A 16,381-nucleotide genomic window follows, 5' to 3' on the forward strand; every position below is an offset into this window, starting at 1 on the left:
CCCCCCCTGCCTGTCCTCAAAAACCCCACCCCGGGTTCTGCTTAAATCAACCCCGAAAATCCTAGGATTGAAAAAAAAAAAAAAAAAAAAAAGTGAAGTTTTTTTAAAAAAGAGTGAACATTAAAAGGAATGAAAAATTTACCTATAGGCTTATCCCAGAGACAACTGCTATTAACATATTGGGCTGTTTCTTGCCCATCTTTTTCCTATGTATACTTTGGTTTGTTTTTCATTGATTTTACATAGGTGTGATCATACTGAATGTCATACAACTTTATGTCTTTAGGGAATAATGCAGTTATTATAAATATATAATGCATTCCCATTTCAGGAAAAAAAGGCAAATGTTCATTAATTCTACAAGTATTTTTGAGCTCCTGACATGTACCAGGTGCTGGGCTGGTGCTAGGAATCACCCATCAGACTCCCCAGGAATAACCACTATAAAAACATGTTCTTCTAGCCTTAAAAAAAAAAATCCCTCTTCCTAATATATCAGAAGGGCATGTGGGTGCATGTGCAGTGAGGTGTATGTCATTTCTAACTTGTATTTGTCGCCTTGACATTGTAACATAAGCATCTGTCCCTGTTGTCATGAACTGTTTATATGTGTCATTTTAATGGCTGTATAAAAGTCCATCACGTATCATAGGTTATTCAACTGTTCCCCTATTTATGAAAGACTCCAGTTCTTTTCGATTTTTCTTTATTACAAATAATGCTATGATAAACATCTTGATCCGCAAAACCCAGTTGGGTATTTCAGACTATCTCTTTAGCGTAGGCCCGATGAACGTTTTAAATGCTATTGATATACACCCTGTTCTTAAAAATTACTTGTTTTTACCCTGCCCTGTTCCCCAAAGGCTTGGAGGTAGCTTTCAAAAATGCATATAAAAGAATAAAATAGTTAAGAGTGACAGTAAAGGGGAAATAAGGGCAGAAAAGTAATGCAGCCCAAAATCAGATGAGCACCACAATGGGCATAGAGTTCTCTACGGCCCGCCTCGAGCGAGAGGCTCACATTGGACTAGAAGCTTCCAGGTATCAAACCAAAGAGGGAAATGGTAGCTCCAAAATCCACAGTTACCAAAATCCACGAATAATCCACATGTTCAGAAGCAGCTGAGTTGTTCGGAGATACACATGGTTCACTGACATGCAAAGCTCCTTCCCCCATCCACACCTCCAACCCCGCCCCCCCATGACGTTCTCCCCAGCTGCCCACCAGGGTGTCACCTCCAACCATCCTCACCTTTGGCCAAAAAAAAGGTCAGTGGAATTAACTGGACTTTCCTTGCCTGAGTGACCTCTCTCCCTGGACAGAACATGTGTTTTCGTAAATTTTGATCCTTGGTGTGTTTCCAAAAGGACAGAGCTGTCTGACTGTGAGTATAACTTGAGTTCAGTTTGTGAGTTGGGAAGATGACAGCACCAAATCTTTCAGGCTCTGTAGATACCAAGTAATAAGATTAAGAGCCCTCAAGAACTTTTAAAAATGAAAATGCTGGGCTTCCCTGGTGACACAGCGGTTAAGAATCTGCCTGGCAATGCAGGGGAGACGGGTTCGAGCCCTGGTCTGGGAAGATCCCACATGCCGCGGAGCAACTAAGCCCGTGCGGCACAACTACTGAGCCTGCGCTCTGGAGCCCGCAAGCCACAACTACTGAGCCCGCGAGCCACAACTACTGAAGCCCGCATGCCTAGAGCCCGTGCTCCACAATGAGAGAAGCCCTCGCACCGCAACGAAGAGTAGCCCCCGCTCGCCGCAATTAGAGAAAGCCCGCATGCAGCAACGAAGACCCAGTGCAGCCAAAAATTTAAAGAATAAAAAAAAAAAAAAGAAAATGCTTTCTTACTAATAGTACCACATTTCTAAAACATTTCATTCAGAAGTTTACATTCAAACTAGCAGATGCTTGGGCCCTGCCAATGAAGTTTTGAAATAAACATCCTTAATCCTGCCACTCCTGTTGGCTCAGTGTCTGTCCCAGGGAGTGTGCCCCGTGGGGCCTGAGCTTCGGTAGCCAGGGGGGTGGAGAGGGGGTCTGCTACAAAAATTTGGCCCGGGGGTCCCACAGCCTTGGGAGGTTGAGGTGAGGCAGTCTCCTAAGGCACATGCACAGTGTTAGAGCTGTACTTTCTCTTGGTGGAGACTAAGCCATTCGGCCCAGCCCTGGTTCCCTGGAGTTCTCACCTCTGCTTGTCTTCTGGCCGAGGGTGCTTGAGGTTAAGAGCCAGTCTTGTTCACTTGGGAGCTGAGGGAAGCTGACCTCTGTCTACTGGGCCTTCTCCACTGTCACAAGGATACGCATGTCTCGCTGAATGCCACCCCCATCACCCCTTCTTGGGTGGGGAATCCAGAAGTCTGCCCCTTACCTCCAGGTTTACAGGTCGCCAGCTTCAGCTTTCCTCTGTCCCCATTGCCTCCAGGACAAACTGAACCCCGAGGGACTCCGCCCAGCACCGTCTGACCTTTGCCAACCTCTCTCCTCTCACTGCTCTCTGAGAATCTCAGACTTTAGCCCGGCCACACTGGGCACTTCCACCTACCCTTGGGTCCTTGCTCCATCATGCCTCTTACTGATACGTCCCCTGTCCCTTTTCCTCCAAGGCCCAACTGTGATGCCGCCTCCTCTGTGTGCTCCCAGCGCGCCCCGCAGATCTCTGTCTTGACCCAGTTCTTGATTCCCTTAAGACCTGGATGTGCCTGTATCTTACCCAGCCTGTGCCATGTGGGCTCGGGGCTGTCTGTCTGTGTCTGTCTCCCATTTAGACCACGAGACCCTCCGGAGTAGGTACGACCTGGCTTGGCCCACTCATCACCCCCAGCGTGGTGGGTATTTGACAATACCCACCTGGAATAAATCTGCTACTCGTTGTGTAGTTCAGCTGCCTGGTGAGCACGGGGGGCTGTGAGATGGACTATTTCTGTCGCTTTCCCAGGAACAACTACTTGGCTTCTCCCTCTCATTTCATGGACAAGAATCTCTCATTTTAAGGGCAAGGATCTTTTCCTATTTCACTCGCCATCACAGACCTTGGATAATCTTGTTCAGGGCTCATCCGCCTGAAAGGGTCCACAGAGCTGCCCGTTTGGAGGGATTTGGAGGAACCTTCTGCCCACGCATGAGTGGCTGCTTCTCTCATCACCTTGGAGGCCTGTCCCCATCATCCCAAAGGGCTGCTCCTAGCCCAGATAGAGAGGGAAGTCTCTCGTGTCCTGATGGGCACAGGGCCACCCACCCAACAGCTGTCTAATTTTACAGGCCCATGCCCCAGCGCCAGCTTTCAGGCTGCCAGATCTCAACTTGACACCTTGTGCCTGTCAACAGCCTGGCTGGTGCCTCCGCTCCAGGCCAGAAACCCTTTTTCTCAAGGTTAAAAGTAGCCCACCTTTGACAAGCAACATTGGCTAAATTCCTGGCTCCTTAAAAGGGAAGCTCCTTCGTTATCGTTTGCTGGTGCTTATTTGGCCATGGGGCAGGAGCGGGCCCTACGTCGCACCCTGTGGACCAACAGGAGGGTTTGTGGTTGAAGGTGCGTTGCTGAACAGTCGTTATTAAAATAGCCGTCTCTGAAAATGTGTGTGGGAGAGGAGGGCCTCCAGTCTGTTGGCCAGTTTGCACCACGGCCCATGTGGCTGTGCAGCTTGTCAGCCCCCGCTGGTCAGCCCCAGAGGCGACAGTGTGACCCATCCCCCATGCAGCGTACTCCTTAACTTGTGTGCAGCGAGAAAGCTGACGAAATGACAAGGACACACACCAATTATTAAATGCCCGGACTTGTGTCTTTAATATAGGGGTGACGGTCCAAAGATCGACTTGGCGGGCAGTTCGATATCCGGCATCCTGGACAAGGACCTCTCGGACCGCAGCAATGACATCGGTGAGTAAGGAGAGCATTCTCGCTTCTCTTTGCAAAACTTTAAAAGAACCACAGAGCTTGATTTGCCCCTTCCACCAGCCTGATGAGAACGAACACAACCATTTAAATGCAAGGCTAACAACCCTCAGTTGGTTTTAGATATTGCAGTCTTGTAAAGATGGGAAGTAATGGTGGTTTCCACGTTAAAACAGAACGCCTGGGATTTTTACTCTCCCCGGCCTTAGGAAAAATTCCTTGCAAGGTCTAATGAAAAGAAATGTTGGGGCTTCCCTGGTGGCACAGTGGTTGAGAGTCCGCCTGCCGATGCAGGGGACACGGGTTCGTGCCCCGGTCTGGGAAGATCCCACATGCCGCGGAGCACCTAGGCCCGTGAGCCATGGCTGCTGAGCCTGTGCTCCGCCACGGGAGAGGCCACAACAGTGAGAGGCCCGCATACCGCAAAAAAAGAAAAAAAAGAAATGATGAACAGACCTTTTGGAGAAGTGGGCATTAGCACTTTATATTCATATTTTCCAGCAATTTATGTATTTAGTCTAAAAAGGTGAATGGGTGGACATGCAGCGTGGCGGAATTCACTATAGACACAGCACTAAGTGTTTTGACTTTGAGTTAAAAATGAGCTTTGATGCGGTAATTGCCACTTAGTTCAGTACGTGAGTGAGTTTTCCTGAGGTCAGGATACCACCATGTGACAGATGGGAAGGTAGCTCGAGTCCGTGGGAAAACAAGGCAGAGGGCTTTGGGGGGATGTGCGTGGATGGAGTGCAGTCAAGTGTGTGCTGGTTGAGGCCTCTGTTGGTGTGACAGGGTGACAGCCCTTTTAAGAAATCCCGATTCAGGAAAAAAAAGAAATGATGAACAGACCTTTTGGAGAAGTGGGCATTAGCACTTTATATTCATATTTTCCAGCAATTTATGTATTTAGTCTAAAAAGGTGAATGGGTGGACATGCAGCGTGGCGGAATTCACTATAGACACAGCACTAAGTGTTTTGACTTTGAGTTAAAAATGAGCTTTGATGCGGTAATTGCCACTTAGTTCAGTACGTGAGTGAGTTTTCCTGAGGTCAGGATACCACCATGTGACAGATGGGAAGGTAGCTCGAGTCCGTGGGAAAACAAGGCAGAGGGCTTTGGGGGGATGTGCGTGGATGGAGTGCAGTCAAGTGTGTGCTGGTTGAGGCCTCTGTTGGTGTGACAGGGTGACAGCCCTTTTAAGAAATCCCGATTCAGGGACCACATTTCTTTCAGCTTTACATCTTTTGTTTGTACCCGTCATGGTCAGAAGTTAGCGCTCTCATATTCTACATGACAGAGAGGGATACATTTTGGACTTGGCCTTTCATAAGTTAAATTTTTTTATTTTGAAATAATTAGAGATTCACATGCAGTTGTAAGAAACAGTGCAGAGAGAATCACATACCCTTTGCCCGGTTTCTTCCAGCAGTAGCATCTTATGAACTATAGTGCAAGGTCACAAGCAGGATATTGACATTGATACACCCCACCAGACTCCTCAGTTGTAGTGGTACTTATGTGTATTTAGTTCTCTGCAGTTTGGTCACGTGTAGGTTTGTGTATCCACCACCACAGTCAAGATACAGAACATTTCCCTCACTGCTAGGATCCATCATGTCGCCGTTTTGCAACCACTAACCACACGCCCCTCCCCACTCCTCTTCCCTAACCTCTGGCAGCCACTGTCAAGGAGTGATTTGTCATGGAAGGTTCCAGCATGATTTGCACTGGCCGCTCAATTTAGAAACAAATGTCCGACAGTTGGCAGGCCTCGTAAGAGAATGCTCACTAGGGCGCCCAGCATGAGCATTCTCATCACCTGGGGTTACTCTTTTTTGGGTGCAGTTTTCTTCTGAACCTGCTAATAGAGTTGCATCTTTGCAACTGCTGATCTGCAGTCTCTGGTCTGATCTTATGGCAGCTTGGGAGTAGGACACGTCATGACCGTAAACACCAAAAGTGTTTGCCCTGGTTCCAGAAACTGTTTTACATCCTCACTTAGCCTTTGAGAAGCGCAGTCAAGAAGCGTGACCAGGAGCTTCTGACAGCTTGGGCTGATGCAATAACAGAAACACTAGCCTGCTGTAGCTTTGGACTTGGTTAAAGGGCAGAGAAGAGCAGAGCAGCGATTGGCCGTGAATGAGGAGGAATCACCAGAATGAGCCTGATTAAGTTCTGGTTTTACTGCTGTGGTTCAACATTTGGGCCCCATTTTAAGGCAGGCTGGCCCGTTGGCGAAGTGACAGTGAGGGTCACACGGGGCCCGCCACAGGAAGGGAGGTGTCACCCGCCTCCAGGATGCACAGGGCCGTGCCTCGCTTGTGAAGAGCGTTGGCCTTTGAGCCTTGTTTTCTTTGGGTCTGGAGATGGCTGAGGTGGCTGTCACGAAAACACTGACAAGCTGGTTGGGAAACGTTGGGGACGTTGATGGGGGAGGGTTAGCCTATGGAAGCTTTTCGTACTGTGTATGTATCTGGGCACCCAGAAAGAGATGCTGAGGTGTGGCTCACTCTCATTTTGCCAAGAAGACATTAATCCCAGAAGACTATAATTCCTGAAGCTAATAATTTAGCGTATATATTATTTGCATTGCCAGAAATGATGATTGGCAGCCTTGTAAGCAACCCCTAAATCCTTGAGTACCTACTGCCCAAGTGCAAGGTTATACTACTCATACACAGGCCCTGCTTTCCCGGGGCTTTGGGTCTGTTGCGGCCCCTAAGACGGCAAATGGAAAGTGTAACACTGACGGTCTGTCTAAATGCTGACGGAGTGGTAGAAAGTAAGACTGATCAGAGTTCGGGCTGCTCCTTGGTGCCCAGGATGTCAGGGCAGGTTCCATGAAGGGGGACAGACTTACCTGGATCTGGAAGTTGGATTCGCTTCGGTAGAGGCAGAGGCAGAGGCAAGCAGGGAAATCACAGGAAGAGGGCTGATACCTGAGCATAGGTCGGCCTGGCTGCGGCAGAGAGCTTGCGCTGACGTGGAGGGGTGGTGCTGACCCAGAAATGTTAAGTCGGGGCTGGATTGAGTTTGAGAGGGATGGATTGGTAATTTTTTCTGCAGGCAGCGGGAGCTCTTGATGGTTGACACTGAAGTGACATGACCGAGTCTAAAAATTCAGATAATAAGTGATGGAGCTTTGTGGGGCCAATCAGATGCAGGGAAGGTGGGTGTCAGGGAGTCAGGTTATTTGATAGTTCGCCTGAGAGGTAGTGAGAGGGAGCCAGAGTGGAGCTGCTCAGCAGAGGCTTGTAAAACAAGGGGTAGCTGCGCAAGCAGCAATGTGAGAGAATGATCGCTGGTCCTCGGGAACAGATGGGATTTGGGAGGAGGAGAGAATGATTTGTTAGCTCTGAGGTTTTAGGGTTGGGTGACTGATTGGTGGGGGGAAATGACTTGGGTAGAAATAAGCATAGCCGGAGGAGGAACTGGTTTGGGGGGAAACGTGATGAATTTAAGCATGTTGACATTGAGATTTGGGTGGACGTCCCACGTCAGTGCTGGACGAGGACTTGAAGGTGGAGGCTGAGGCCGGAGAGGCGGGCAGAGCTTGGCGTCTGCAGACCTGGGTTTGAGTGCTGTTGATTCTGCCGCTTCCTGGCTGGGTGACCTTCTGTAACTTACACCAGCTCTCTGAGCTTCAGCTTCTTTCTCTATAAAGAGTTCTAACGTCTCTCTAAGCTTCCTCACCTTGTCTTCCAGAATTATGTAAAATCAGTTGATGAGCTGCCAAAAGACAGAGGTGCTTATTATTAATGTTGTTGTTTGCTTAAAAGTGATAAAGTCAAGAAGACAAATAAAATCCTTACCATGAGAAAAGAGAAAGAAGGACCTAGAACTGAAGACTAAACCTTGTGCAAAGCCCTCATGTAAGGGAAAAGTGGGCTCTTGCAACATCACAGGGGCCAACGGAGGAGAGGATGTTAAGCCAAGTGTCTTAGGTCCAGATGCAGAAATGTTCTTTGCAGATATGGGTCGGTCAAGATTAGGACACTGCCAAGGGGCTGGCTCTCTTCAGGGCTGCTTTTGTATATCTACTTTTGTAGCATTTGTTCATTGTTTTGAATCAAGAAGGAAATTATTTGTACCAGAATGTTTTGTTAGTGTTTCAGACAATTGAAGCTGTCCAAATGTGGGCCGCCGCGAATAACAGAATACAGCCTTTGAAAGCCATTGGAAATCATCGTTGTTAGCTATAAATAAATCTGCGTTTCCTCTTAATAAAGCTATAATTTTAAATTATTATCATATTAAATTAGAGAGCATGGCTTTTTCAGATCTCGTGTGGGCAGCTACCAGCATCTGTCAGCCCGAGATAATTTAGAATGAAATCAGTTGGTCCAAAGCTAACTTGTTGATGTCAGTTTGAGATACTGTTTGTATCAAACTATGCGGCCATATTTCAAGGAACATAATAGGAAACATGGATGAGCTCCAACACAGGCCTGCGCATGAATAGAAATGAAAATTAAATTGTCTGGTTTTCTCTTGCTGACGGAAGAATCTCTGTTCCGATTGAATGGGAGATTAGAGGCCGCGAAGTCAAGTGCCATAACATTTACTTTTATTATGTAGTATATTGTAGTTCCCATGGCATGGTGGGATTTGTTGTTACACTTCAATGCTACGGAGATTTTCTGTTCCTTTCACAGTAAAGCACACAGCAACAGGCCTCCAGGTGCGAAGCAGCCTGGGAACTGAGCCATCTAGTTTCAACTAATTGACTTCAAAAAAAAGCCCTTCTCATTCCTCCTAAGTTGCTTGCCTTCTTTGTTTTGACTCTTGTTTTCCGTTCTATTCAAATCTCATCATACCTTTCCCACTTCTGTCTCTTTACATGGACACCACCCCTGTTCACTTGAGGAAGCTGATTTCCCCTCTATCTTTTCAACTGACCCCACAGACCCACACTTCACATGCCAGTCAGTTTGGGGCCAGGTATTACCAGCTTTACAGTCTATGGTCTTAGGATGTGGAACTGGTTTGGAAGCTTTGAAGGCAAACTTCAACTTGTCCTCGGATCTCTCACCATTGCCTTCTTGGCCTGTGGTTCATTCAGACCAGGAAATGTAAAAGCACTTCCCTACCTATGCCCTGGGAATGCTATTAAGAGCTAATTGATTTGGGGTGGGGTGCTGGAAAGCTTCTGAAGCTGGACTGTGCTGATGGTTGCACACTCTGTAAATACTAAAAATTATTAAGTTGTACTCTTAAAATGGATGAACTTTATGGTATCTAAATTATACTTCAGTAAAGCTACTGAAAAGAAAAGAGAGCTAATTGAAATTTTCTGAGCATTCACTCTGAGGTCTCAATGTCAAAAAAAGATATACACACCTTTGCCTCACTTTATAAAACAGCTTTGTATATTTATTTAATAGCCACTATGTTAGTGTTTCTGAGTTGTCTATAAACCAACCTTTTATAAATAGGATTATGTTTTAGGTGTGTTAAGGAAGCTCTCTAAAAGCTTGTAGTGGAATCATTTTGTAATACAAGTAAGTTCCTTCAAGGTGTTAAATAAGTGTATTGTTTTACACAGTTTTCTTAAATTGGGGCCCACCTGGGCATTGATACGTATCGTCACAGCTGCGGTGATAGAATAATCACAAAGCGTTTGGAAGACTTAGGAGTGCTTTTCTAAGAATATTTGGGGGTATAACAGGCCTTTATAATCTTTGATCCCTCTTTGAGGTACAATTTGTGACAGTTTCTTCTGAGTAACATAACTGTGGGTATGACGTCCTAGTGTGAGAATCATTCCTCCAGTGCAGTGAAGAGCATACGCTCTCTCTCTTCATCTCCCTCTACTGTTGTCCTGAGGTTATAGTGGTGAAATCATAGCAGTGGGAGCGAGCAAGCAAAAGGAAAGAAGGAACTAATAGTCCCTGGGTGCCTACTAGACGTTTGGTATATTTTATATATTTCTCATCATCACCAGCCCTGTGAGGGAGGTGTAATGTCTCTTGTTTTACAGGGACTGGACAGGGAATGAAGAAAGTCAGGTAATTTGGGCAAGGTTAACGAACTGGTAAATCACAGAGTTGGATTTGAACCTAGTTCCCCCTGACCCATGGAGCCCAAATTTTCCAGTATATGAGGTTGGTCTATATCAGTGGTTCTCAACCATTCTCCCCAGGGGACATTTGGCAATGTCTGGAGACATTTTTGATTGTCCCAAATTGGGGGTGGAGGTGGGAGTGGGGATGCTACTGGCATCTAGTGAGTGGAGACCAGAAATGCTGTTAAACATTTTACAGTACACAGGGCAGCCCCTGCAGCAAAGACTGATCCAGTGCCACTGTCAATAGCACCGAAGTTGAGAAAGCCCAGTCAGTGCCAAGAATCCAGTGGGGAGTTAGGAACAGCTGGGATAGGGACAGTGTCCCCTCAGTTGAGTGCAGCCTTATGGTCCTGGGATGGCCCATCTAATTTCCTGAGAATCTCTCTAAAACGGAGTGTGAAAATGGTTTCAGAGCTGTTGGAAACTTGTGAGTTTATATACAAAAAAGTAAATATATTTAAGTTATTCACCTAAGCACGGACCAAGGAAGTTATCACGACCTTTGAGAGAATGCTCATCCTCTTTCTCCTTGCCCTAGAAAAAAATGATATAATTTGCATCTGATTTTCATACAGAAAGGGTGTTACGTTTGGGATTAGATACTCTGCCAAGATTTAATACCCAGTGTTTAAGTGGATGTTAAATGAAAGGACAACAACAAACATGAAATTTAATCAATGCTAAATTAGAAATCTGTGTGGTAAAGCTTAAGACTGTATATAGTATAAAGCAATTTAGTAGTGACCAGTAACACAAAATTTTTGTCAGTATGACACCAAACCTCTATAAACAAGTGATTAAAATTTTAACTTATTTGAAATTTCTGCCTTATGCCATAAGAAACCATTTCTTGGGATCTCTTGGACAGATTTCGGGGAAGAGTTAGATCCCAGGCTTTGGGCTGTTGGTTTTTCTGTCCCCATTTTTATATTTTAACTTTCCCCTTTTGGAACTAGAGAGCCTGTTATTGGGCCTTGTAGCATTTCAGATCATTGAGCAATTTCTCGGGTTTAATAGGACAACATATACTGTGTCCTGCCTGTCTTAAAGAACACCATGGGTGACATTTGGAGTGTTCCAGACGGGCTGCTGGCTGAGCATGTGTGTGAACTAGCCACACCTCTCGGCTCTCTTGGGGTTAGTTGCTCTGACGTGAGAGCTTTCATTTGAGAGCCACAGCTCACTCTTACAGACAGTGTCCCTTTACCAGTGACCTTCAGACATGGTCTTTGGGATCAGGAAGGTGGCTGGCATTACCCGTGCAGAGGAGAGGAAGACGTGGTCCCTGCTATGTCACCATCGAATCTGCACATGAGGCTGTGGGGTGTGCATGTGTGGGGCTCTGGCTCCTATTCAGGGACACCAGTCATGACCAAACTTCAGTTTGTATCAGGATGATTTGAGAAGCACTATGCATTTCTCAAGTGTGGTGATAGAAGGCAAAAGAGATTGTGCTTAGGGTCAAACGCTTTATACCAAGGAAGTGAAACAGGTTGAGCTTGTGATTGCTGGGTCTTGAACCTAGTCAGTGCCTCTGACCGGTTTTGGTTTCCTCCCCGCCCTTCAGGACTTAGCCTTGGCTCAGAAGAGGTTCTCTGCCTGGGCCTCCCCGTCCAGTGCCCCTTCCCCTGGTTCCCGACCTCTCACCAAAGATTCTTAGGGCCCACAGCCTAGGTTTGTGCTGAGTAAACGAGGCCAGTCTGGCCACCGGCATTGGTTTCCAAATCACCTCACCGTCCTAGAGAAGATGGGTTGATGGCAAGCCCTTGTCCTTCTCAGCACTTCCGAGAGTCTGCTTGCTGTGTCAGGGTTCCACTGGCAGATCTACACAGTTAGAAACATTGGTCCAGACCAAAACTGAGGTGCTCACCTCTGTCTGCTTGGCCCCTGGCAGGGCAATCCTGGCCTTTGGCAGTCTGTCGCATTGATTAGGTTCATGCTGAGTTTTGATGGGTTCCACAAACTGCTTTTACCCCATCACATCCAATAAGCACAAAAGCAATAAACATTCAAAGTGCCAGTAAGAAAAGTTTCATGACAACTGTAGAAACACAGGTGGAGGTTAAGCAGATCCAAGTGGGGGTGACGATCATAAGTGTTGCATAACCTCCTGGAAGTGATGTATCTGGGGGTGTGAATTATTCTCAGAGAGCGAACAGTGCCATCCTGCCCAAGCCACCCACAGCCATCAGCCTGCCCTGAGCAAGAGTGAGTGACTGGTGAGATTGGGTGGGGGGCATTTGGGTGTGCAGCAAGCATCCTTCAGATGGGTCTTGGCTTGGAGAGGGTCACAGTGCCCACTAGCTGTGTGGACTTGTGGCCAGCCCCAGAAGCTCACCTGTGTGCAGGGGTGGCGTGCCCTCCCCTGGTACTTTGGTCGCCTCCCTCTCTGTGGTCAGGGCCGTGGCATTCTTCGTTCAGCCCAGCTGCTTAAACACCTCTGCGTTTGCTACACTCTGAGACCATTTTCAGCTTTAAGAATACAAATGTAGAGGGACACCTAGTGGGTTCAAAGTAGTCTATACACAGCAAAGAGACGTATGTAGTAACCTGTGTTACATCCGCAGCGGGCCCCACTGAGGCCTCTGAGCTGGGAGTGAATGTGGAAGCAAGAAGGGAACAGGTGACAGTCAGCTCTCAGGTTGCACGTGACATTTACTTGGCCTGCGATGCCCCCTCCACCCACTGGCTGTGGATTCAGGGATTGGCAGAGCCCTGTTATGGCTTCTCTTTGACTTGTAAATATCCAGAGGGATACACCACCTGCCAGAAAACCATGCTCAAGTACCCCTTTGTCATACTAAAAGCATTGTAGACAAACTACCCTTTATTAAGGAGGAAAGTTGAGTTATCCGACTCCTTCTAGCCATGGACTCTTGCTAGGGCGTGGTCTGGGAACCTCAGCCCACTCTGCTTCCCACTGCCTTTGGTTCATTAAAAGAGAAAAGTGCTGAGCACTTGTGGAGTGAGATTGGGGGCCCCATTAGAAGGAAACTGGATCTCGTGGTGACAAGCTAAGATGAGGTGTCAGTGTACAGGGAGGCCTGATTTCAAGCCAGAGAATCTTTCTTTAGCTTCCCGATGCCCTGTAGTAGCACTCTCCACCTCCCCAGGCGTGAGTCCTTTCTCCTGGGGTGGTGCATGATCTTTGGAATTTCCCAGGCTCACTTACCCCCAATCCCCACCCCCCCAAAAAAAGCCTAATTTGAGGGCCTGCTGGTTTTTATTTTACTAATGAAGCACATTTTAAAAAGCAAATGCCATCGCCTGGTAGAAAGGATATAATCTCCAATTTAAAAATTGAACACATTTGACTTACTGAGAGACTCGCAATGTTGGCCTTCTTTTTCTTGGCACTTTATGTGTGCGTTGGGGATAACTTTGTCGTGAATGCATACCAGTTCTTCGGGTGGCTTCACATTTGAATTCCTAGCTCTGCAGTCCAGGTTGAGTGAGTCTCAGCTCCTTTTTCCTCTTCTTTATGACAGGGTTAGTTACTAATGCCCACCTACCTCAGAGGATTGTTGTAAAATATAGACATGGTGTGACGTGGCTGAGACAAAACAGGCGCTTTCTGAGTTGTAGTTGGTACAGCTGCAGTTCAGATAGAGAGAAGAACCAAGTATCAACCTACATTCTTGCCGTGACTACGGTTCTTGGAAAATAGGAAAGTTCTTGAACACATAACCTAAATCAGCTGAGATTTTGACAGCTGTATCGGATATCGTTTCATATGATTTGCTCAGTTGGCTTTTTATATTAAAGAGCTGCTCCCCACCCCCCAATTACAAAGGGAAAAGGTGCTCACTTTCAAAAAATGAAAGAACTCAGGAAGTTAGAAAGTGAAAGTCCCCTGGTATCCCAGCCTCTCCCCGAGGTAATCACTGTTAATTTGTTGTACACACCTTTAGAAGTCTTTCTGTGACTGGATGGATGGATGGATGGATGGATGGTTGGATGTTTTAAAAATGTGATCATGTTAATACAATACAGTTCTAGTCCACACTTGTTCTTTTGTACTAAATAATGTATGTTTGACATCTTTCCACATAAGTCACGTAGGTCAACCTTATACTTTTAAAGGCTACATGATATTCCATTGCATGACTCTACTGTAACCAATTCGCTAGGAGCAACGCTGCAAAGACCACCCTAGGACAGTGATCTGCAAATAGGACGACATGAACCTTAGGGGACCATGGAGACCTCTCAGGCCATGGGCAGTGCCTCATCTTCTTATGTGCTCTTTCTTCAAACTCATCTCCTGAGAGCCCTGGTGCCATGCTGCTTTTCCTTTCTCACTCCCCTTTCCCATTCACCCTCTCCCACCTCACACGGCACAGCCAATCTCTTGCCCGCTCCAGGGGTATAAAAACCCCTGGTGCAAACTCAGAGACAATTCTGAGATTGGTGTTAGACTTGAGAAACTGAAAGACTCTATTGACTGGACAAAAACTCCTTTTACAAGTCGGTTGGTTTCTAATTATTTGCTTCCATCAAAATTGAAGGAGGGGGCTTCCCTGGTGGTGCAGAGGTTGGGAGTCCGCCTGCCGATGCAGGGGGCACGGGTTCGCGCCCCGGTCTGGGGGGATCCCGCATGCCGCGGAGCGGCTGGGCCCGTGAGCCATGGCCGCTGGACCTGCGCGTCCGGAGCCTGTGCTCCGCAATGGGAGAGGCCACAACAGTGAGAGGCCTGCGTACCGCAAAAAAAAAGAAAAAGAAAAAAAAAAAAATTGAAGGAGGCACCCACTGAGTTGTTCATCGATAGACAGTTAAAAATAGTTCTTGATGATGCTAGACCACTGTCTGATTTTTGGCATGTAACTTGGAAGGACTTCACGGAATTAAGTGACATTGTGATAACAAAATTCTTTCCATTCCTATCTACTTATTTTTGTGTTAACAAAGTTTCTTGGCACTTACATCTATAAAATGAAAAATAGGAGTAGAATTGATACCAAACCGTGTCATTCTGGTGATAAGAGTCATACAAATACAAATGAAGTGATTGTGGGAGAAGTCCAATAAAATTCTACTTTGTTATGCTATTAAATTCCTTATCAAAATGAGTAGTGTGTGTATACATATGTTTTGATCATTTGCATAGTAATAATAACTGTAAGGATAACTCAATCCAGAAAAAAGTAATTTTTACACCTAGAGCCTTATGATTTCAGGAAATGAAAAAGTTATAATTCTCAATTTATATACATGTTCTTATAGCAGAAAAAGATGAAAAAATTAACAATGGACAAAATTAACAAAAGCATGAAACATTACGTTAGAATAAAATTCAGTGGTGGAAGTATGATGGAAATACGAATCCAAAGGGGGAAAGGAATGATTCAGAATCTCCAACTGTTAGAGAAAAGCTTATTAATGATTTTTTAAAAGTGGATGGTGGCGGTCGTTAAATTGCTGTGGTATTCAAATTTACATTGAATATATTCATTATATTTTAAAATATCAATATTTAGAATATAGCAGAAATTATATCCTTTGTGACTAAAACTTATGTAAAATTTTAAATGTCAACTTAACCTGTGGCGGGAAGTACATAGTTTTTTAAATTTATTTTAGGAGGTACACTGGTAAACAGTTCGAACACCACTGGCCTCATAAATATGTCATTCTATACGTACACGAACATTGCTGTGGGTTAACTTCTAGAAGCGTAATATCTGAAGGTGTACACGTTTACATTTTGTGATAGATATTGCCAAACGGCATTAAAAAAAGGCTGTGCCTATTTACTTTCCTGTGAATGATAGCGTAAGTCTGATTTCTAATAAATACATTATTTATTTACTAAAAAATCATTTTCAATAGCAAATTTGGGCCTGTAGTGAGCAATGTTTATGAAAGGATGCTCGACATCGCTAATCACTAGAGAAATGCAAATCAAAACTACAATGAGCTATCATCACCTCACACCAGTCAGAATGGCCATCATCAAAAAATCTACGAGCAGTAAATGCTGGAGAGGGTGTGGAGAAAAGGGAGCCCTCTTGCACTGTTGGTGGGAATGTAAACTGATACGGCCACTATGGAGAACAGTAGGGAGGTTCCTCAAGAAACCAGAAATAGAACTACCATACAACCCAGCAATCCCACTACTGGGCATATACCCTGAGAAAACCATAATTCAAAAAGTCAAGTACCACAACGTTCATTGCAGCACTATTTACAATAGCCAGGACATGGAAGCAACCTAAGTGTCCACAGACAGACGAATGGATAAAGAAGATGTGGCACTTATATACAATGGAATATTACTCAGCCATAAAAAGAAGTGAAATTGAGTTAATTGTAGTGAGGTGGATGGACCTAGAGTCTGTCATACAGAGTGAAGTTAAGTCAGAAAGAGAAAAATACCGTACGCTAACACATATATATGGAATCTAAAAAA

General features: G+C 45.6%; 1 protein-coding gene across 2 annotated transcripts in view; it reads left to right on the forward strand.

The window, feature by feature from the left end:
- The window catches only part of SH3KBP1 (SH3 domain containing kinase binding protein 1), a 358,145-nt gene that overhangs the window by 317,812 nt on the left and 23,952 nt on the right, over positions 1 to 16,381 (forward strand). For both annotated transcript variants that reach the window (XM_007469312.1, XM_007469313.1), the window contains one exon: positions 3,803 to 3,888. In XM_007469312.1, coding sequence (XP_007469374.1) covers positions 3,803 to 3,888 — 86 coding nt within the window. The remainder of the gene's footprint in view (positions 1 to 3,802; positions 3,889 to 16,381) is intronic.

This window comes from Lipotes vexillifer, unplaced genomic scaffold (genome assembly GCF_000442215.2).
Source record: "Lipotes vexillifer unplaced genomic scaffold, Lipotes_vexillifer_v1.1 scaffold1442, whole genome shotgun sequence".
NCBI classification, from domain to species: Eukaryota; Metazoa; Chordata; class Mammalia; order Artiodactyla; family Lipotidae; genus Lipotes; species Lipotes vexillifer.